Source organism: Rhinolophus sinicus, chromosome 15 (assembly GCF_057876585.1).
Source record: "Rhinolophus sinicus isolate RSI-liver-muscle chromosome 15, RSI-T2T, whole genome shotgun sequence".
NCBI lineage: Eukaryota > Metazoa > Chordata > Mammalia > Chiroptera > Rhinolophidae > Rhinolophus > Rhinolophus sinicus.
The window spans coordinates 84047640-84068017 of NC_142515.1; the positions used below are offsets into that span (position 1 = coordinate 84047640).

At 50.5% G+C, this 20378-nt stretch overlaps 2 protein-coding genes and 1 long non-coding RNA gene across 4 annotated transcripts; all 3 read left to right on the forward strand.

Moving 5' to 3' along the window:
• The first annotated feature begins 42 nt into the window (after window positions 1–42).
• On the forward strand, window positions 43–3071 carry LOC109449952 (uncharacterized). The gene is made up of 3 exons (XR_016019012.1): window positions 43–300; window positions 828–2206; window positions 2944–3071. It is a non-coding gene; the product is annotated as an uncharacterized LOC109449952 (long non-coding RNA).
• A 1443-nt stretch (window positions 3072–4514) lies between these two features.
• On the forward strand, window positions 4515–7662 carry NXNL1 (nucleoredoxin like 1). Its single transcript, XM_019736720.3, has 2 exons — window positions 4515–4840; window positions 6622–7662. The coding sequence occupies exons 1-2, from the start codon at window positions 4515–4517 to the stop codon at window positions 6938–6940; spliced, it is 645 nt and encodes a 214-aa protein (XP_019592279.3). The 3' UTR covers window positions 6941–7662.
• Window positions 7663–11152: 3490 nt separating this feature from the next.
• Window positions 11153–16628, forward strand: TMEM221 (transmembrane protein 221). 2 transcript variants are annotated; one of them, XM_019736746.3, is made up of 4 exons: window positions 11154–11677; window positions 12830–12915; window positions 15195–15425; window positions 16076–16628. In XM_019736746.3, the coding sequence occupies exons 1-4, from the start codon at window positions 11358–11360 to the stop codon at window positions 16135–16137; spliced, it is 699 nt and encodes a 232-aa protein (XP_019592305.3). In that variant the 5' UTR covers window positions 11154–11357; the 3' UTR covers window positions 16138–16628. The 2 variants fall into 2 exon arrangements, with proteins under 2 accessions (XP_019592304.3, XP_019592305.3); XM_019736745.3 differs by having other exon boundaries at window positions 11153–11677; window positions 15195–16628.
• Window positions 16629–20378: the final 3750 nt, after the last annotated feature.

Sequence of the window (20378 nt, forward strand, 5' to 3'; positions counted from 1 at the left end):
TTCTGGCCCCCTGCCCACCCCACCCCTGCTTGTTTTCTGCCCTGCTTGGCCGACCTTCCCTGTGCTCTTCTTGGGAGGCGGCCCAGGCCTGCTTCCAGCACCATTTGAGGACAGGGCTGGGCAGGCACTCGTTCCCCACGCTGTCATTGGTTCCTGCTGGCCGCCCAGAGTGGTGGAATGGGGGCTGAGGAGGCAGATCCGGAGGACAGGCCCAGAGCCAGCCACTGGCCCACTACTTTCTTGGCCAGGAGTCAGTGGCGTCGCAAGGACCAGTAACTAGCTGGACTCTTATCCTGCCAGGTAGCACTATTTTGATTACTCCTATTTTGCAGGTAAAGAAACTGAGGACTGGAGCTGTCCCTACAGCTCCGAGTTGAAATTCACTAATTCACAAATGTGGGTTGAGAGCTTGCCCTTCCTCCTCCTCCCCTTTCCTTCTCCCTAAACTACTCCTCCCCCTTCTCCTTCTTGCCCTGATTTCCCCCTCTTCTCCGGCTTCCTCCCTCTCTCCTCCTCTATCCTCCTCCCCCTCTGCTTGTTTCTTCCTCCCCTCCCCCTTTCCTGCACGTCCCCTTTTGTTCCCCCTCCCCTACTTCCTTCCCTTCCTCCACCCACTCCTCCTTCCCGTTCTGCTCCCTCTATACCTCCTCCTCCCATCCCCACTTCACCTCTCCTCTGTCTTCTCTCCTCTCTCTCTGTCCCCAACCCCTTACCCTCCAGCTTTCCCTCCTCCTTTTCTCCCCCTTTTTTGCCTCTTCTTCTTCCCCTTATCTCACTAAGTACACTGAAAGTCCGGACTGAATAGTAAACTTGACTATCTCTTACAGCTCTGCCCACAGCTCCTGGAGATACTCTTAGCAGTCCCCAGTCCGCAATCTTGAAATCCAAAAGGCTCTGGAAACCCAACTTTTACTTAAGGTGGTGTCACAACTAGAGTGAAGGGACCACTTCCCCTGTGCTGACCCAGGCTGTTTCCATTGATCAATTATCGTTTTTTATGCCTCTTTACCCCTTTACATAAGGGCTACCCCTCTCCCCCAGGGACGTCATGCAACACATGGCAGTTTTTGCCCTCAGTTACTTCCTAAGATACGAAAAATTTCTAATGCCAAAACACATGACCTTAAAAATCAAACAGCTATTTTACCAGCAAAAATAGGTTTATTCGAGAACAGCAAAGAATTGAAATTTGGGACAAGCAAGCTATTGCAAAAGCCATAGGCAAGTCCCACAAAGGAAGGGAACGTTATTTTATGGAGAAAAAAGAAGAAAGTGGGAAGGGTTGTTTTGAGAGAAAGTCCAATGAAGAAAAGTGAGAGTTCAGGGAGATAACCGTTTCTCACTGGCTGGGTTACTAGGGTAGTCGATTTCTTGTAAGAGACGCAATGTACATCTTTTCCTGTTGGCGTCTGTAATTGACATCGAGTGGTACTGTGTGAGAGCGCCCCCCTATGGCCCTCTCACTCCATTTTAGTGAGGTTTCCCTTTACTCATTTTCACACACAACTGTCCCCAGGGATTCTGGATGAACAATTAAGGAATAAACCTATCCCCACCTCACTGAAGGAGAAACTGAGGCCTATAGAGGGAGACAGAACTCAGGCTGCAAGGCTAAACCAGGCTCTGCCCCTCTTTAGCTTGGTGGCCTTGGGCAGGTCACCTCTCTCCTCTACCTTGCCTGCTTTCTGGGTGATAACTCCCGCCTCCCAGGGCACTGTGCATCAAATATTCATTGATCACCCACTGCACAAAGACTGAAGACAAGGGGCTTCTCATCTGAAGAAAAAAGGGGTCAGATACACAGTAGGTGTTGGGGCACAGCCTGAGGGACGTCTCCCTTCCTGGGGTGACTCCAGGACCACAGCAAAGGGAGTTCTTCAAACTTTCCAGGAGAGAAATGAAGCATACATTGAAATAAAATACCAAAATATCGTAGCATGGGGATTTCATGATAAGTAGAACATGAACAACATATGGAAGTGAGCGATTTCTCTACCACAGTCAAGTGCCCACCACAATAGGGATATGAGCTTCCCGGGGCTGCCATAACAAAGGACCACAAACTGGGTGTCTTAAAACAACGGGAATGTCTTCTCTCACAATTCTGGAGGCCGGAAGTCCAAAATCAAGGTGTCAACAGCTGCACTCCCTCTGGAAGCTCTAGGAGAGAATCCTTCCTGCCTCTTCCAGCTTCTGCAGGCTCCAGGTGAGCTTGGCTTGTAGCCACATCACCCCAATCTCTGCCCCTGTCTTCACATGGCCTTCTCCTTGCATGTCTGTGTCTTCTCTTGTCTCTTATACGGACACTTGTCATTGAATTTAGTACCTATCTAGATAATCCGGGATGATCTCATCTTGAGATCCTTAATTTAATTACATCTTCAAAGACCCCTTTTCCAAATAAAGTCAAGTCACAGGTCCTGCGGGTTAGGATGTGGTCATATCTCTTTGGGGGCCACCATTCAACCCACTACAGCTGGATAAAGGGTTAGAGCAGGTGACTATTCCCTGGGGACACTTGATAATTTTTGAAGACATTTTAATTATCACAACTGGGGAAGGGGAGAGTAAGTTACTAGAATCTAGTGCATTGAGGCCAGGGGTGCTGCTAAATAATGTACAAGACAGCCCCCACACAAAGAATGATCTGGCCCCAAATGGCAAGGGCACTGCAGTTTGAAAATGCTGGGGTAGATGGCAGCCTAAGTCAAATTGGAGTTGGCTGACAGCCCGACACATCATTCACACTGGTTGATTTGGCTACATGAGTCAGCTTCTCCCACGCTCTGTGCTTCACCTGTAAAATAGGGTAAAATCGCATGGACCTTGTAGAACTGTTCTGAGGACACAAGCCTGGCACCCCAGCACCTCATCAGCATCGTAGAAGAGGTCTCCACTGTTGGGATGATTTTGCTCTCAGTGACCTCTTGAATTATTCAACAGGTTGGACTTCCCAGAGTACTGCTAAAGTGAGGAAAATCTGTCCAGGGAATTGTTTCTAAATGGAGTGAAACAGGGATACTTTTGGAATGGAGCCTTGGCAGTGTGCATTAAACTCTTTGTAATGAGGATTTTGCTGTTTTCTTTTTATCATTTAAAGCCAATACCAAGTTCCTTTCAGAGTCTCCCACATTTTCCTAGGTCCTGAAAAATCCTCTAGACCAGGTGTTCTGGTTAGCTACTGCTGTGTAACAAATTACCCCAAACTTAGTGGCTTCATACAATAGCAATCAACTATTTCTCAGGATCCCATGGGTTACCTGGACGGTCAGTTTCTCTGCTGGTCTCACCCAACTCAGTCACTCTGTGACATTCTGCAGGTGGCTGGGCTGGAGGACGACATGTGTGGCAGGTGATGCTGGATGTTCTCCATGTGGCCTCTCATCCAATAGATTAGGAGTCTGCAAATTGCAGCTCAGGCAAAATCTGGCTCACCATGAGCTAAGAATGGTTTTTACATTTTTGAATGGTTGTACAAAGTCAAAAGACTAATATTTCATGACACATGAAAATTCTATGAAGTTCAAATTTCAGCATCCATAAATAGCATTTTATTGGAACCCAGACATATAAATTCATTTACATATTGTCTAGAGCTGCTTTGCACGACAGTGGCAGAATTTAAAGTTGCAATAGAGACCACACGGCATACAAAGCCCAAAATATTTACTACACGGCCCTTTACAGAAAAGGCTTGCCAACCCCTGGGCTACATTGGCTTCCTTACTTGGGGCAGGCCCATCTTGAGGCAATATTACAAATAAGTGGCAGTGGGAGGCCAGATAAGACTTGTCCTGTAAACTCACACCCTCTGCCAAATTCTGTTAGTCAAAGCAAATCACAAAGTAGCCTGGATTTAAAGAGAGGGAAACTAGTTTCCATTTCTTGATGGAAGGGTTGCAAAATACTGTAGCCCTGATTTTCAACCTGTACACCACCACGGGATCTTAAGGTGGGCTGCCCCGACAGAATTCAAGGGGGAAAAAATCAACTTTATTTTCATTAACTTCTCACTGGAATTTAGCATGTCCTCTCACATCCTGCCAAAGCAGGCATCTGCCAGCCCTGTGAATTTGTCATCCGTGGAAACTGAAGATACTTTCGTATCACATCCTGGTCACGGCAGACACCTCAAAACACTACTTACGCACATCTCAACTCGGAAATTGCAGTAATTAGTAGAGCTCTCGTGAATCAGGGTTACTTAATGTGTTCACAAAGAAGTGTATATTTTTACATCACATAATAATATATTTTGAAACTCGTATGTCAGTCTGACGGATTTCTTTTGCAATCCTGTGCATTTGCTGCTGTCCCCTAAGAGGCTCATGGGCTGCTGCCCCCTGTAGGCGAGCACCTGAAGAATTAGGTCAGAAGCAGGTGGTGGTTTAAGCAGATTAGTGAGGTACTAAACTGGCCTCTTTAAGATTCCTAATCCTGGGACAGCAGCCAGCCATCAGGCCCAAGGCCACACAAGGTCCCTCCACCCTGTCCCCAGCCCCAGCCAGGGTGCCATGTCCTCCCTGTTCTCCGGCCACATCCTGATCCGAAACAACAGTGACCAGGATGAGCTGGACACAGAGGTGGAGCTCAGCCACAGGTTGGACAACCGGCTTGTGCTGCTGTTCTTCGGCGCCGGGTCATGCCCACAGTGCCAGGCCTTCGCACCTGTCCTCAGGGACTTCTTTGTGCGGCTCACAGATGAGTTTTATGTGCTTCGGGCAGCCCAGCTGGCTCTGGTGTACGTGTCCCAGGACCCCACAGAGGAGCAGCAGGACCTATTCCTCAGAGACATGCCCAAGAAGTGGCTCTTCCTGCCCTTTGAGGATGACCTGAGGAGGTGAGGTGGGAGGGGAGGTCAGGGAGCGCTTCCTGGAGGAGGGGCTGTTTCTGCTGAGAGAGAAGTATTAGTTTGTTGATACATTTGCTCCATCTGGAGTTGATGAGCAGCCCCTGTGTGCCAATCCGTGTACGGAGAACAGGGGGATACACAGGAGGGTGCACATGCCCATATCCATCTAGTCTCTGGGGAGCTTACAAGGTAGTAGGGGGACAAGAGTGAAACACTCATATATAATAGCAAAGTACAGTAGTGTTTCAGAGGACAAAGGGAGGATGCCATAGGAGACCTGGCTGAGATTGGGGGTCAAGGGGTGCTCACCGAAGAAGTAGCTTTAAAGAGAGACCCCTAAGGACAGGGAGAAGGGGAGAGTAAAGCATGAGGAAAGGGGAGGGTATCCAGGCAGAGGGCACAGCATAAAGGCTTGGAGGCTGTCAGAGAAACAACCAGTTCAGGGAACTGCAAGTAATTTCAGGTGTGAGCAGTCTGCAGGCACCATGTGTAGCAGTGCCCCAAATGCCACCTTAACGAGTGTGGATGCAATCCTCAGAGTAGCTGGGAGCCATGGAAGGTGCTGGAGCAGAGAGAGGTGGTTGAATTCAAACTTTACAATGAGCAGCGGTGTTTTAGTTTGTGGCCATTTTAGAACTTTCCCCTTTTCTGCAGCAAGACTTTCATTCTTTTTAAACCCTAATACTTGATTATGAAAATTTTCAAAGATACCAAAACGTTGCAAGAAGTACATAAGAAAACCCACAGCCATTGTTAACATTTTGCCATATTTGCTTTCAGATTTAACTGGATGTCCTGTATTTCTATTTGCTAAGTCAGGCGACCTACTCCTGTGGTGTTTTGCAAGTACCATGTGTTCTTTGTGTGGAGGCCTGGAAAAGGGCCACCCAAGAACCTAGTGGGCGGAAATTAAGAACTGTGGGCGATGGGCCCAGTCTAGCAGCCCCCTTTACTGCATGATGACTGTGTGTGCTTCTGGCCTTAGATAGGGAATTTGGTTCGGGGTTTCCTGGGGCTGTGGATGGTTTCTCACTGGATTTCCCCTCATACTGAGAACAAAATCCAAACTCTTAACCATGACCCTGGAGAGCCCACGTGATCCAGGCTGCATTCCAATCTCCCTCCCACCTCAGGGCCTTTGCATGGGCTGTCCCTTCTGCCTGGGACACCCCTCCCCCAATCTCCCCCCTCCTCCTTTTGCAGCTCTCAGCTCAAAGGTCACCTCCTTGGAGAGGCCCTCCCTGTCCACAAGTCCCTCACCCAGATGAATATTTCTTTATGGCATTTAACAGCATTCATTCATTCATCCCATATACATGTCCTGAGTACCTCCTCTGTGCCCTGCATTGTTTCAGGCACTGGGGACACCAGTGAATGGAGACAGAAATCCATGCCCTAGAGAAGCTACATTCCACTGTGGGAGAAAAATAATAAACAGGAGAAATAAATTATACAATGTGGTGGATGCTAAGAGGTGCTTGCACAGCGGAGGGAAAAGGAGGTGTTTGGATTTGAGGCTGGGTCTTAACCGGCATAAGTCTAGGGAGACGCTCCAGGCAGAGGGCACGGCCAATGCAGAGGCCCTGAGGTGGGAGCAAATCTAGGGTGTTGGAGGCACAGCGCAGAGGCAAATGTGGCCCAGCCTGTCCTTGTCCCCGGGCGTCCCCAGCGCCCGGCCCAGGCAGTGCACACAGAAGGCACTCAGTAAGTACTAAGAGAAGGGATATGGGGCTCCCCGGCTTGGGATCACTGACCCTTCCTTCTCGCAGGGACCTAGGACGCCGGTTCTCCGTGCAGCGCCTGCCGGCGGTGGTGGTACTCAAGCCGGGCGGCGACGTGCTCACTCGCGACGCGACCGATGAGATACAGCGCCTGGGCCCCACGTGCTTCGCCAACTGGCTGGAGGCGGCCGAGGTGCTAGACCGCAGCTTCCTGCAGCCGGAGGACCTGGACGACCCCGCACCGCGCAGCCTCACTGAACCGCTGCGCCGCCGCAAGTACCGCGTGGACCCGGCGGCGCCAGGGACACGCGGCTCGCGGGAAGGGGGCGGCCCCGGGGCGGAAAGCGGGGTGGGGAGGCTGTTCTGACCCCGGGGGTGGGGATTCTGGGATGACACACCCGAGGAGGAGGAGGAGGGTGAGAGGGGCCGTTTTGACCCCTGGTTTTCCCCTCATACTGAGAACAAAATCAAACTCTTGACAGTGACACTGGAGGGCCGGCGTGATCAGACGGGAGAGAACCGACGGACCGGGGCGGATCTATGATGTGCCCTCCCCACCCCGCTGGTGGGCGGGTCGGGGGCAGCTTTGAGTCCCCCCAAGGTGGAAAGCAGGCGGGAGAATGGAAGTCTGTGTTGAACTCCACCTGGGTTGGAGGGAACGGTGCAGGGCAAGGGAAGGGGACCATTCTGAGTTTCGGCCAGGAGGGGGGGTGCCCAGCACTAGGCCAGAGCAGGGGGCGGGGGACTGTTCTGAGTTCCCCGGAAGCAGGGTAAGGCGGAGGGTAGCGAATAGGGAGAATCTTCTTGAGGTCCACGCCCCAGGAGGCGATGGGGCTGTGATGAGATCCCGGGGAAAAGCAGGGCGGGACCTGGGGTAGTGTGGGACCCTACGGCGGTACGGGTGGCGGAGGTCTCCCTATAAGACAAACCCACAGCAGGAAGCGGGCCCAGGGCTTGTTCCGGTCCTCCAGCGGCGTGTAGCCTTCCGGCAGGAGGCCCCAGAAATATTTTTAAGACCTGGGAAAGGTGGAATGGTTAATGGTTCCAAAATGGGAAAATGCAAATAAAATCGAATAACCTGTCTGAGAACTCTCAGCCCATCGTACGTTAAATGAGTTGCCCACATATTTCACATGCAAAATTATAACAATCCTTTAACAACAGATTTATAGTTTATATGGGATGCATTTCAATATTTGGTGCCATGCCATGTATGCTGGGTCCGGGGCGGCCAGTCCGGAACCATTTCCCAGATGTGTGACAGTTCTCTCCTACCAGTCACCTCCCCTCTCTAAGCCTCCTTTCTTTCTTCTGGAAAATGACTCTAAGGCCAAGTCCTACCTAGCAGGTCAGCCAAGAAGTCAGAGCTGTCATTCTCTCCTAGCCATGAACCTCTTCGCTTTGCCTCTTGGGTTGCCTGGCTGCCAAACCTTGAAGCGTGTCCTAGGGGGCGGAGCCAAATATGTAAATAATATAAGCCCCACCCCTGTGCTCAATCTCCAGGAAAGATGAGGCTATGCTCCTGGGGCCTGGGAAGCCTGGGGACTGGACAAGTGCCTCATTTCATGCTTACCCCTCACCCCCACTCTCAAGGTGAGGACATTGAGGATCATGTCAGTGATGCCATCTGTTTCAGGTTCCAGCCACAGTGTTCCTTTTGTGGACTTCAGTAGGCCCACCTGTGCATTGGACCTTGTGTGATAACGGCTCTTAAATTCAGTGTGCTTAATACTAGGTCACAGGCTCACCGACAACTTTTAGAACAAAGTCTTAAAACATCCTTTCTGAGCAAACCACAGGACATGCTACCCATCAATATCTTTACTATTGTTCTTGCCAGCACACAGTGGCCAGCCCTCTGCACCTGGGTAGTGAGGCAGGAAGTCCACTCCCTATCGAGTCAGACTGTGCCATGTGGGCAAATCGTTGGCCCTCTTCGGGTCGCATTTTCCCCAGTAAACAGGAGTCATAACCCCCCATCCCCACCCCTATCTGTGCGGGCTATAGTGAGGAAGGGACAATTTGGCACCTGGCCAAGGCAGATGAACTCACCTTCAGAGTGTTGCCCACAGAGTGCTACCCACTTGCAGGGTTAACTTTTCAACTTGAAGCCAGACACCCCCAAACTAGAAAGTCACTCACACCCCAAGGGAAGGGCCAAGTCTTAGTATATGTGACCCCCCACCCAAGTCCCCAGCAAACAATGATGAAATCTAACACAGCGCTGTAATGACCTTTGGCCATTGTATGGACTTGTCCCTTTACTTGCCCGGTTTAGCATGTGTTTCCACCTCCCTACCAGGCCATGAGCCCCATCCAGAAGGGCAAGCTGGGCCTGCCTTAGTCACCACTGCATCCCCAAAACCTGGAAACGGATACAGGAAGGGCTCCCGGTCAATGCATTTCAAATAAATAAAGGCAACTGTCTTACATCTGTGTAGCTCCAACACATGGAACAGAGCAGGGAATTTGTTCCAAATGAGTCGCTGAGCCCCAGATACCCCAATTTGGGACTTTTCCTACCTGTAAAATATGGAAAATTCATTCTAACTTTGGTGCTGAAGAAAAAGGCTGGGTGTGTTGTGTCAAAGCATGTTGAATAAATGAATGAATGAAGGAATGAAGGAATGAACTGATTTTCCTTACAGACGAGGAAGCCCAGAGAGATTAAAGGACTTGCACAAAGCTACACAGCAAAGGAGGAGGCTACTTGGAGCTGGAGGTTCACCCCCCCACACTGTCTCCCCAGAGTCATTTTATTTATGAAGCACTGGCTGAGGGTTCAGCATTTTCAAACTCTTTTCAGAAGATCTAAAACATTTGTAACCTATAAAAAAAGACCCCAAAATCAGAAAAGAGACCTGGAAATTCAAAACTAGTGTGTTTGTGAAGTTGTTTAGAGCAGTGGATTGGAGCCAGGCTGCTGGGTTCAAATACCACCCTGCCTGTGCTAAGCTGTGTGAGTTAGTGAGTCAGCCTACCTCTCTGTGCCTCAGCCCAGGTGATGACTATGCTGTCTTTCAGGCCTGAGTGCATTAAGACAGGGCCCTGATTGTAGGAGGCCATGTGTGTCGACTCATTCACTCTTATTCTGGATCTATCACGAATGTGCTACCTGTGAAACCATTTTCAGGTTTGATATTTAACACTTTGCAAGAATTCCAGAGCAGGAGTACAAGGCAATTTATTCATTCATTCATGGATGCAGCAAGCATTTATTGAGGGTCTACTGTGTGCTGGGTGAAGTCCTGGACTCTAAGGGGACATGTTGGTGGACACTTAGACAGACATCCTGTTGTCTTGGAGCAGCCCCCAGCAGGGGGCCTCTGACAGCAGGGAAATTGCACATGTTTCAATGAGGGAGATGCAAAGTGCTTCCAGTAAACAAAACAAACAACTGGATTCAAAAATAAGCAAAGGACGTGAAAAGACATCTCTCCAAAGAAGATACACAAACGGCCAACAAGTCCATGCAAAGACGCGCACCATCAGAAGCCATTAGGGAAATGCAAATCAAAACTGCAGTGAGATACCACCTCACATCCAGTAGGATGGCTAAAATAAAAATACAAAATAACAAGTCTTGGTGGGGAAATGAAGAAATTGGAACCCTCCTGCACTGCTGGTGGGAATGTAAAATAGTGCAGCCACTGTGGAAAACAGTCTGGCGGTTTTTCAGTAAGTTAAATATAGAAAGACTATATGACCCAGCAATTCCCCTCTGGTATATACCCAAAATAAATGAAAACAGGGACTCAAAAACAATCACAGTTCACACATGTTCATAGCAACACTAGTCACAATCAACAAAGGGTGGAAACAACCCAATGTCCATCAAAGGATGAATAGGTAAACACAATGTGGTCCATCCATACAAGAATAGAATATTACACAGCCATAAAAAAGGAATGAAGCACCGAGAGACACACACACACTACAACTTGGATAAACCTGGGAAACTCTATGCTGAGTGAAGGAAGCCAGACAAAAGGCCACATTGTGTATCATTTCATTTATATGAAATGTCCAGCACAGGCAAATGCATTGAGACAGAAAATAGATTAGTGTGTGTGGGGGGGAGTGGAGTGGGGGAAACGGGGAGAAGAATGGGGAGTGGTTGCTAATGAGGATGAGATCTCCTTTGGGGTGATGAAAATATTCTGGAAATAAATAGAGGTGATGGTTGCACAACATTGTGAATGCACTAAATGCCACTGATTTGCTCACTTTAAAATGGTGAATTTTATTCCATGTAAATTTGATCTCTATTTTGTGCCGCGGAGGAGGCAACATTTCTGCAAAGCCTTAAAGGTGAACGGATGGAAATCACAAACAATGGCAAGGTCCGCAGGTAAAGACCGAATATCAAAGTGAATTAAAATTGTGTTCAAGTTTCTTTTTTAAAAACAACAATAAAACAGGTGCTTAGGGTAACGGTGTGTGTCCGGTACTTTTATGAGCTTAGAGACCTGTCGGGCTCCGAGGATGGGACCACCGCTCCCTTTATCCTGGTGGGTCCGCCCCGCCCCTTCTTGGCCCCGCCCCGCCAGCACCTGGAGACCGGGAGGGGGCGCCCGCAGGGTCCCTGGAGGGAGAAGAAGAGACTTTGTCCTGAGTTTTCACGGAGCTTCCTCGTCCCCACTGCGACCGGCATCCCGAGGCTCCCGCAGCCTTCCAACTTTCAGACACCCCTGCGACTCCGCCTCCCTCGGGACCCCCCAACTCCCCTGACCCCCGAAAATCTCTGACTGCTCGACTGTCCCCAAGGCTGCAGGACCCTCGCCATGGCCCGCTCTTACGGCAGCCGGGTGCTGGCCGCGATGATCCTGCTGGGCGTCCCGGCGGCGGTATTGGCGGCTCTGGGCGCGCAGCTGCTGTTTCAGCTGCAGGCGGGCCGCGCGGAGCTGCGGGGGCCGCGCACCGACGGGCTAGGTCCGGAGCTGGGCGCGGGTCCCGGGCTGCCCGAGGACGCGGCCGGGGCGCTGCTGCCGCTGGCCGCAGCGCTGGCCGCTCTCGCACTGGTGCTGGGCCTCACCTGCCTGCTGCTCGCCGCGCTCTGCGGCCACCTGGGCGCCGAGCTGGCCAGGGGGCCTGGCCCCGGCAGGTAGGAGGACTGGACCCTCCGCCCGGCTGGGTACTGGCCAAGCCTGGGCGAACCGCTGCCCCGATCTGGGCCTCAGGTTGGGGGAGAGGTTTTTTCCCTTCTTCCCTCCATTCATCCCTCCCTCCCCCCATCCCTTTATCATCTCTCCCTGCTTCCATCCATCCATCTTTCCTTCCTTTCCTCCCCTCTTTGATTTTCCATCCCTGCCTCTCTTCCTCCATTCTATATTAGTTTAAAAATTACAGAAGGTACAACCATTGCTGTGACCCATTTTACAGATGTGGCAACTGAGACTCAGAGAGGGCCTTGGCCAGCTAGCTCTAGTGTTGAAAGCCCCTGTCATTTATGGAACATTAAGCTCTAAGTGCAGGGAGACCAGGGAGGAGGCCACTTCCGTTGTACTGGTGGGAGGTGAGTGATGATGGAAGAGCCTAAATTTCCTGATCTCTTGGGACTGGAGAAGGGAAAGTGCCCACCAGGGAAGTATGTCGCACGGTGCGAGGCCCAAAACTAGGTCCGCAGTCAGTGTCATCTCTTGGGAATCTGTTTCTGTCATCATTGGTGGCAAGTTAACCAGTTTCCTCATCTCCCAAATAAGCTTATGGCCTGTAAAATAATGGAAGTCAGGTGTCTAGCAAGTGTCCGTACATAATAGCTACTTCGTGAGTGTTGGGTGTTTGAATGGACTGATGTATACAGATGGGTTATGGGGAAGGGGAATGGATGGTGGTTGGATGGATGGACAGATGAATGTTTGGTTGGTTTGATGGATACTGAATAGGAGGTGGAGGATGGATACATGGATGGGTGGGTAATGAATGGATGGATTAATGAGTGGATGGATTCATATAGCATGGTTAAATGGATAGGTGGCTGTATGATTGAATAATTGATGGGGATGAATGGATGGATGGTAAATGGTGGTAGACATTTACCTGGAAAGATGGATAGGTGGGTAAGTGGATGGATGGAGAGGTGGATGGGTGGATGGATGGATGGATGGATGGATGGATGGATGGATGGATAGATCGTTGGGTCCTCACATAGATCTCATTTTCCCCAAAACTGGGTCATTCCGTCCCTCTCTTTCCTGGCCTTCCCCCACCAGCTCCACCTCTTGAGCCCTTTTCCTTCCTGCCCCCTCCCTCCCAGGTCTGACTGGTTTCTGTACGACTGCCGCCTCCTCAGACATGTGGCCCTCGGCCTCTTCTGCTGCGGGGTCTCCGTCTACTTAGCAGGTGTGTGCTCGGGGATAGGATGTGGGGTCTAGGGCCCTGGGTTGGAGTGACCAAGGGTAATGGCCCCATAAATGGGGTCAGCTCTGGAGCCACCCTGCCTGTGTTCAACTCTTGGCTCTGACACTTTCTCACTCTGAGGCCTTGGGAAAATTCTCTCTGTGCCTCAGTTTCCTCATTGGTATAATGGGATGCTAACTGTTCATTGCCTCATAGAATCGCTGAGAGGATTCTAAGTTAATCCCTGTGACATCTGGCCCCCGTGACACTTCTGATTCATCAGTTTTCTACTGAAACTTTTGGTTTGAACAAAAGTTTCTATGTCCTTGGTGGTTTCTGGAGATAGTGTTTCAGAGGTTAGCGTTAGCAAAAACTGGTTTTAGTTATAAACATCAGAACTTTCAACTCCAGAATGGCTTAAGGAGGGGAAAATGTGATTTATACACTAGAAGTATAATTTTAAATCCCAAAACATGAAGCAGAGTAAAAATAATTAATTAGCTGGGTGCCAGAGGACCCATCACCCTGTCTTTCCTTTCCTGACTTGTAATCACTTTTCTTAGATCAACTTTCATCCACACCTGCGGGTAAAGGCATCAAATCTTCAGATTTCTTTAAAGAGACTCTTGACATCTTATGTTTTGTTGTAATCTTGAAAATTTTGTTGATGGTCTGCATACTCCATGCTGAGTCCCACACTAATTCCTGGCAGCCCAAGAAACAATCTGTTTTACTGGAAGAAAAATTATTCAACTGAATGAAAAATAGGGATTTGCTATCACATTTTTTTATTAGTCCCACAGTAGAGAAGTAGAAGTTTAGAAGATATATTTAAAATATTTACTTATGAGATGTGAGCCTACAGCTCACTGTGGGAATTTGTATATGAAGTGCAGGGCACTCTGCATAACTTTTGTTGTTGAGCTTAATAAAATGCTCCAGATGTGGGGTTGTTTTTTTTTTAAAAAGAGAGTGGATGGGGTGACTTGTGTATCAGAAAAGATCAGGGGTGTTTGGCTTCAGGTGTGGCTGGATCCAGGTGCTCAAATGAGGTCATCAGAAATGCCTCTTGCTTCGCCTCTTCACCTGCTGTCCCCTGAGGAGGATGACTGAGGAGCACTTTCCACACAATACCTACAACCTCCAGCCTTTTCATGAGCTGACAAAACTGTTGGCAACTTGGAGAATAAAATATCCTCATTCTAAAATATGAGAAAAGGGCAAAGAAAGTAACTATTTCAGCCTCATTAAGTGTTAAATTAAGAATTCGTTCAGCTCTCATTTAGATTCTTTTTGAGGTTAGGTGACCTCACTAGGCAAGAATTCCCCAGCATGTCCAGCCAATCCTCCATTCGTTGCTAACCAGAGCCAGAAAAATAATTATAAAGACCTTTTCAAAAATGTTTAGAGCAAAAAAAGTCCTTGGCCTCACTTTAATATGTCAGACATGATACAGTGTGGCATTTTCCAAAGCAAGAGGGCAGAGCCAGAGAAAGCATAAAAACAGCCCACAAAGAGCCAAGAAGTCAGCTCTGGACTTCTCAGCTACCGCCAGTTCCCCAGGGAATCTGATTGGCTGAGCTTGGGTCATGTGATAGCCCTGCAACAATCACTACAACCAGGGGAAGCAATGCTAATTGGCCAAGCCTAGTACCATACACATCACTAATGCCTCAGGGGTGGGTCAGAGCTCCTAGATCAGTAGCCAGGGTTGGGGTAGGGACTGGACTGGCAGTTCTCAGTGGGGGCTGATTCTGTGCCCCAGGAGATATTTGGCAATATCTGGAGACATTTTTAGTTGTAACAACGGCAGGGGGAAGGTGCTACTGGTATCTAGTAGGTAGACACTGCTAAATGTCCTACAATGCATAGGACAGTCCCCACAGTAAAGACTGGTGCCAACTGGATGCTGGACAGGGTGACAGAGAATAAGAACAGGTTCTCAAGGTCCAGTTACCAACCATCTTGTTCGGATCAGCAAAATGAGGCCAGAATAGAGCTGTGATTCACTCAAGGCCGATCAGAGGGATTCAGAAAGCCTGAGATCTGGGTTGTTTTCATTGTGGTAAAGTACACATAATAACATAATAGAAAAGGTACCCGTTTATGGTAAAATTGACATCATGGTGTCGTTGTGGGCTATGAGAGGATTGGATTAGTTAATCCATGTGCCTACCGTGTTATATGGTTTTGAATAACTGCCCCCTGTTTGGGGACCTCTCCCAGGGCTTGGGGAGCAAATATTTGCTGACTGAATAAATGAGAAACATTTCCTTCCTCAGCACTGTCCATCTACACTCTGCTGCTCTTCGAGATCGAGACAGGAGCAGCAGCTGCCTCCATCCTTGGCTTGGGTGCCCTGGCCCTGGTGGCTGTGCTGACCCACACTCTGCTCCGGGCTGCCCGGGCCACCCGCCGTGGCCTCCATGAGCTGTCCCCACCGCACTTTGAAGATGACCCCGTCCGCCCCGCTGAAGTCTCCAAGGCCAGCCCTGAGGCTCAGCCCCAACAGGGTACCCACCACCGAACTCCCTACTCATTTTGCCCAGAACCTGGGGACCCCCTCAGACCCACAGGCACTGCCACAGCATCTGCAGCCATGGGGGGAGGCTGGGAGAGCAGCCTGCCTGCATCCCGAATGCACAGGTCGCTATCAGCCAGTGGGGGGCACTGGGAAGGGGTCACCCACGAGATGCGCAGCATGCTGAGCCACAAGCCAGGGGGTTCGGGAAAGGACTCCACGCTGGTATGAACCCAGGGATCGGGGATAGAGAGCGGGTGTCAGGCAGCAGGAATAGGACTCTGTAGAGCTAGATCCAGGGTCAGCTACAGTAGCAGTACAACTCGATTTCTCTCTGAGTTCACAGCATCCTTGGCTTTTGTCCTCAAGCTTGTCACATGGCACAAGATGGCTGCCAGAGCTCCAGCCTTCACCTCCTCACTTGGAGGGAAAGGCAGAGGTCAGGGCTGGCCCAGCATCTCTTGGACTTCTTCCTGGGAGGCCTTGAAATCCTTCTGACCAGAACAGAGACATATGGCCACACCTTACTGCAGGGGGAGGCTGGGAAATGTAGCTGTGCAGAGGAATGAGGTCCTGTGATAGGCAGGAGGGGGTGGTGGGGCATAGGTGGTAGTTCTCTAAATGTCTCCATCCATTTTACAGATGAGGAAACCGAGGCCCAGAGAGGGGCAGTGACTCACCAGGGGTCCCCCGGCCAGTACTGAGCGTCAGAGCCAGGATTTGAACCTGGGTCCTGTAACCCCCATGCTGCTGACAGTGCAAGTCCCTGCGACTCCTTCCAGGCTGTGAGCGTTTGAGACGTGTGTGCAGAGCGTAGAGCGCCCCAGGGCACAGCAGCCCTAGAGGGCTGCACCGAGACTCCTGGCTGTGGGTCCATGGCTGAGGGCTTCACCACTCTTATGTCTCAGTTTCCTTGTCTATAAAATGGGGATGGAAGCGGTCCCTCTGCCTAGGGCTCCTGTGAGACCCTGTGTAAGCCATTTCAGGAACCTGTGCACAGTATGTCCTCAGTTCGTGTCAGGCTGGGCTGCTGTCAGTCGGTGCCTGATGGCAGGAAAAGGAGGGGTTGACGGCCAGTTTCTGGGGCTCACGGAACTGACAGGGCTTAGAGTGGATAGCTTGGTGCCCCAGGGAGCTCCGGAGGCCCTGTCCCCTCTCCCTTCCTGCAGAACTCACAAATAAACTTCAACCCTCACTATTTCTGTGTCACTTGAGCCACACCTGAACTTGCTGCATGGCCAAGCCCAAGCTTGGGGTGAAGGGTGGGGTAACAGGAATGGGAGGCAGGGGATATGCCCCTTGTAGACCCCAATCTGGCACCCATCTCCCACAAATCATGCATATAAATTTCACTGGGAGTGGGGATGGCCTGACCCCCCCACACACCTCTACCCCAAATGGACAGATGTCCCTGGAAGTCTTCCAGCCTGTCCCTTCCTGGGCCACATGGGGACTCCAGGGCCCAAGGAGCAAAGTAGTCTCAGCCACACAGTGGCTTGAAGACCCCCTGAGGCCCCAATGGGCAGAGAAATGACAGCAACCAGCAGGGTAGCTGGTTCCCAAGTTTGACCCCAGGTCGAGACCCAGCTGGGTGCCTCACCAGCCTTAACCATCTCCTTCCTCCCTGGCCCCCTGGGAAGCTACACAGACTTTCTCCTCGCCAGTGGAGTGGGGTCAAGAGATAATGTACATAAGCGTCCCACGGGGTGCCTGACGTGCGTGCCCAGTAAGCATGGGCTGTTGGCAAGCAAGATGAATATCAACGAAGATAAAAAAAGAATACATACATGTCACGTCTTTATCAAATGTCGGTGTTGCAGGCACAGACCAGGTGCTTTCCTGGCCTCAGTAAATCTTCAAGACAGCCCCACTCACAGATGGGGAAACTGAGGCCCAAGAAGTGAGACCACACAGCAGCGATGGCTGAAACCCCATCCCATAGGGATCCAGGATAGAGCAGGTGCCTGAAGAATACTGGAGACTCCCGTTTCTGAGAACTCCCTCGAATGGGGCGGGTTCCGGGGTCTCAGGGTGGGGGAGAGAGTAGAGCAAGGAGGAAACACCCCTGACTGGATGTTGGTGCAGAGGGCCTCACCTCTTGGACTGGTCAGGGGAGCTAGAAGGTGGACCCAGTGGCCTCATCCCCAGGAACAGGACTAGGGTGGGAGTATAAAATTTAAGGGGGCCTGAAAGTATCGAAGACAGGTGTTCAAACAAATCCTTCTACATGCATGTTCATAGAAGCACTAGTCACAATCCCCAAAAGGTAGAAACAGCCCAAATGTCAATCAGCTGATGAATGGATGAATAAAACAGTCCATCTACACAATGGAAGGCTACTCAGCCATAAAAAGGAACGAAGCACTGACACACGCTACAACCTGGATGAACCTTGAAACCATCACACCGAGTGAAAGAAGTCAGATACAAAAGGTCACATAGTGTTTGATTCCATTTATATGAAAAGTCCAGAAATGGCAAATCCATAGACACACAAAGCAGATTGGTGGTTGCCAGGGGCTGGGGGAGGGGGTAAGGGAGTGACTGCTAATGAGGACGGGGTCTCCTTTGGGGGTGACGGAAAAGTTCTGTAAATACAGGGAGGTTGAGTCACTGCTCAGGGTCACCAGCTAGTGAGCAGTGGAGCTGGGACAGCGTCTCTCCAGAAATGTCCCTCTTGGTACCCAGGTCTCTGTGATGCCTGGCTGTCAGCACCCAGGAGCAAAAGGAGGGAAAGATAAGACTTTGGCTCCCTCCTCTGTAGCCCAAGGTGATGTCAGCTCAGCCTGGGACTGTTAAGATTGAGGCGGCCCTGGCCACTTTGGGAGGCGGTGAGGGTCCAGGCCCTCACAGCAGGGCTCAGAGCTTTGGAATTTTGCAGGGTCATATAGTGACAGTCCAGTCAGACCCAAAGCCAGCACAGGTCCTGCAGGGGCCCCATCACACACAGACACCTTGGAAAGTGATCCAGCACTGGTTTGGGGGAGGCTGAGAAGGAAACCAAGGAGAACAAACGGGCTTTGCTTCCACACGGCATCGGATTCCTAGGCCGGCGCCAGAGCAGCCTGGGCTAGACCTGGCAGGAGCTGGCTGTGCCCAGAGGGGGAGATGTGGGAGATATCTTAGCACCCAAGGCCTAGTTTTCCCAAACTGAGTGTGTGGGGGAGGGGGTACCTTTTGCATGGTCTCCCCTCACCCACCTCTCCAGGACAGCTGTCTCCCCACTCAGACCCCAGAGCAGGAATTTGCCTCCCCCACAACCCCTCAGACCACAGAGCAGGGACCCCTTTTCCCTCAGACCCCTGTACAAGGCAGCCTCTCCCTCAGGAGGGGAAGTATTGATAGACACGAGGGCCCAGGAGGGTGCGCTGGCCCTTCCAAGTCCCATGAGACCCATTCTGGCCAATGAGTTGTAAGTGGAACTTGAACGACGCACTTCCAGGCTACGGCATTTAATTTATAGTGTGAGACCTTTCTGTCCCCACTGTCAGAGATTTCTGCACAACTACAACCAACAGTCTGCTGCTCCCCTGCCATGGGCACATAGTATGAACGAAAAATAAGCCTTAGCCTTTCTGAGTCACAGGGATCTGGGGACATTCCCGACAGTGGCAGAACCTGGGCCACCCCAATGCTACAGGGATGTGGGAGAGCAGGAGCCGGGGAAGCCGGTTTGCTCAGTGGTTAGAGCGCAGTGCTCATAACACCAAGGTCGCCGGTTCGATTCCCACATGGCAAATGAGCTGAGCCCCCCCCCAACTAGATTTAAAAAACTACTTGACATTGAGCTAATGGGTCCTGGAAAAACACTGTTCCCCAATAAAAAAAATTAAATAAAAAGGGGGGTGGGGAAAAACACACGTGGCAGAAAGAGCGTGAGCCTGGGGCAGTTAATTTCACAAAAAGTCGAGCTTCATTATTCAGATTCCTTATTTGTGAATTGTCCTACTAGCTAAAAATTATTTGTAACCCCCCTAAAAAAAATCAATACTCTGTGCATTGGAGGACATGCACAGAGCAGGAAATTTTTGAGTCGCAGGAAGTGCACGTTCCCAGCGGAGGTGGAAAGGTGATACTCTGCCGCTTGTTCCAGTTCCAAGACAGTAAGCAAGTTCTTCTTGCCATCTATTTAGTGGCACAATTTTATGCTTTTCCTTGATATTTCTGTTTGAAGAAGGCCCCCAAGCGTAGTGCAGAAGTGCTGTCTGGTATCTCTAAGCTCAAGAAGGCTGTGATGTGCCTTTCGGAGAAAATACGTGTTAGATGGGCTTTGTTCAGGCCTGAGTTACAGTTGGCAGCGAGTTCAATGTTAGCAAATCAGCAGTATATGTAATAAACAAGGTGTCTTGAAACACACACAAAACAAGGTTATCTATTGATCACTTCACAAAAATATGACCAGAGACTTACAGGAAACTACCTGTTTTCCTGAAGAGTCCAGTCAGTATTCCTAATTCAATTTTCGCAGTTACTTTATAAAATTTAATTACTGTGAATAAGAGCTCCCCACTTGTATCCACAGCACAGTGGAGGAAAAGGGGTGCAGAGGAGGAGGAAAAGCTTGCTGATTAGGAGTGGGCTCTGGGTTCTACTCCCAGCTGTGACCTTAGCCGCTCCCTGCCTCAGTTTTCCTATCTGTAAAATGGTGACAAAGTAGGAGCTCCCCACTGGGCTGGGAGGATTAAGTGAGATACTGTGCGCCAGGTGTTGGGGACATGGTCCCATGATCAACGGTAGCTGTTACTGTTATTACTGTTATGCTCAAGGATAGAAGAGCAGGAAGGATCTTCTCTGTGACCTAGAGTCCTGGCTCAGGCCCTGGCTGAGCCTCAGTTCCCCATTCTGTGGAATGGGGGTGGCCACAACGCCACCTCCCCTCCAGGATTTCACCTGCTTGCTGGGTGCACAGCCAACCTGGCTGGTGCTCCGCGTGTGAGGTGAAGAC

Coding starts and splice junctions, on each gene's coding strand:
- NXNL1 (XM_019736720.3), top strand. CDS start 4,515: ATGTCCTCCCTGTTCTCCGGCCACATCCTGATCCGAAACAACAGTGAC. Junction 4,841..6,621: donor TTTGAGGATGACCTGAGGAG/GTGAGGTGGGAG, acceptor TCCTTCTCGCAG/GGACCTAGGACGCCGGTTCT.
- TMEM221 (XM_019736745.3), top strand. CDS start 11,358: ATGGCCCGCTCTTACGGCAGCCGGGTGCTGGCCGCGATGATCCTGCTG. Junction 11,678..12,829: donor AGGGGGCCTGGCCCCGGCAG/GTAGGAGGACTG, acceptor CCTCCCTCCCAG/GTCTGACTGGTTTCTGTACG. Junction 12,916..15,194: donor GGTCTCCGTCTACTTAGCAG/GTGTGTGCTCGG, acceptor TTCCTTCCTCAG/CACTGTCCATCTACACTCTG.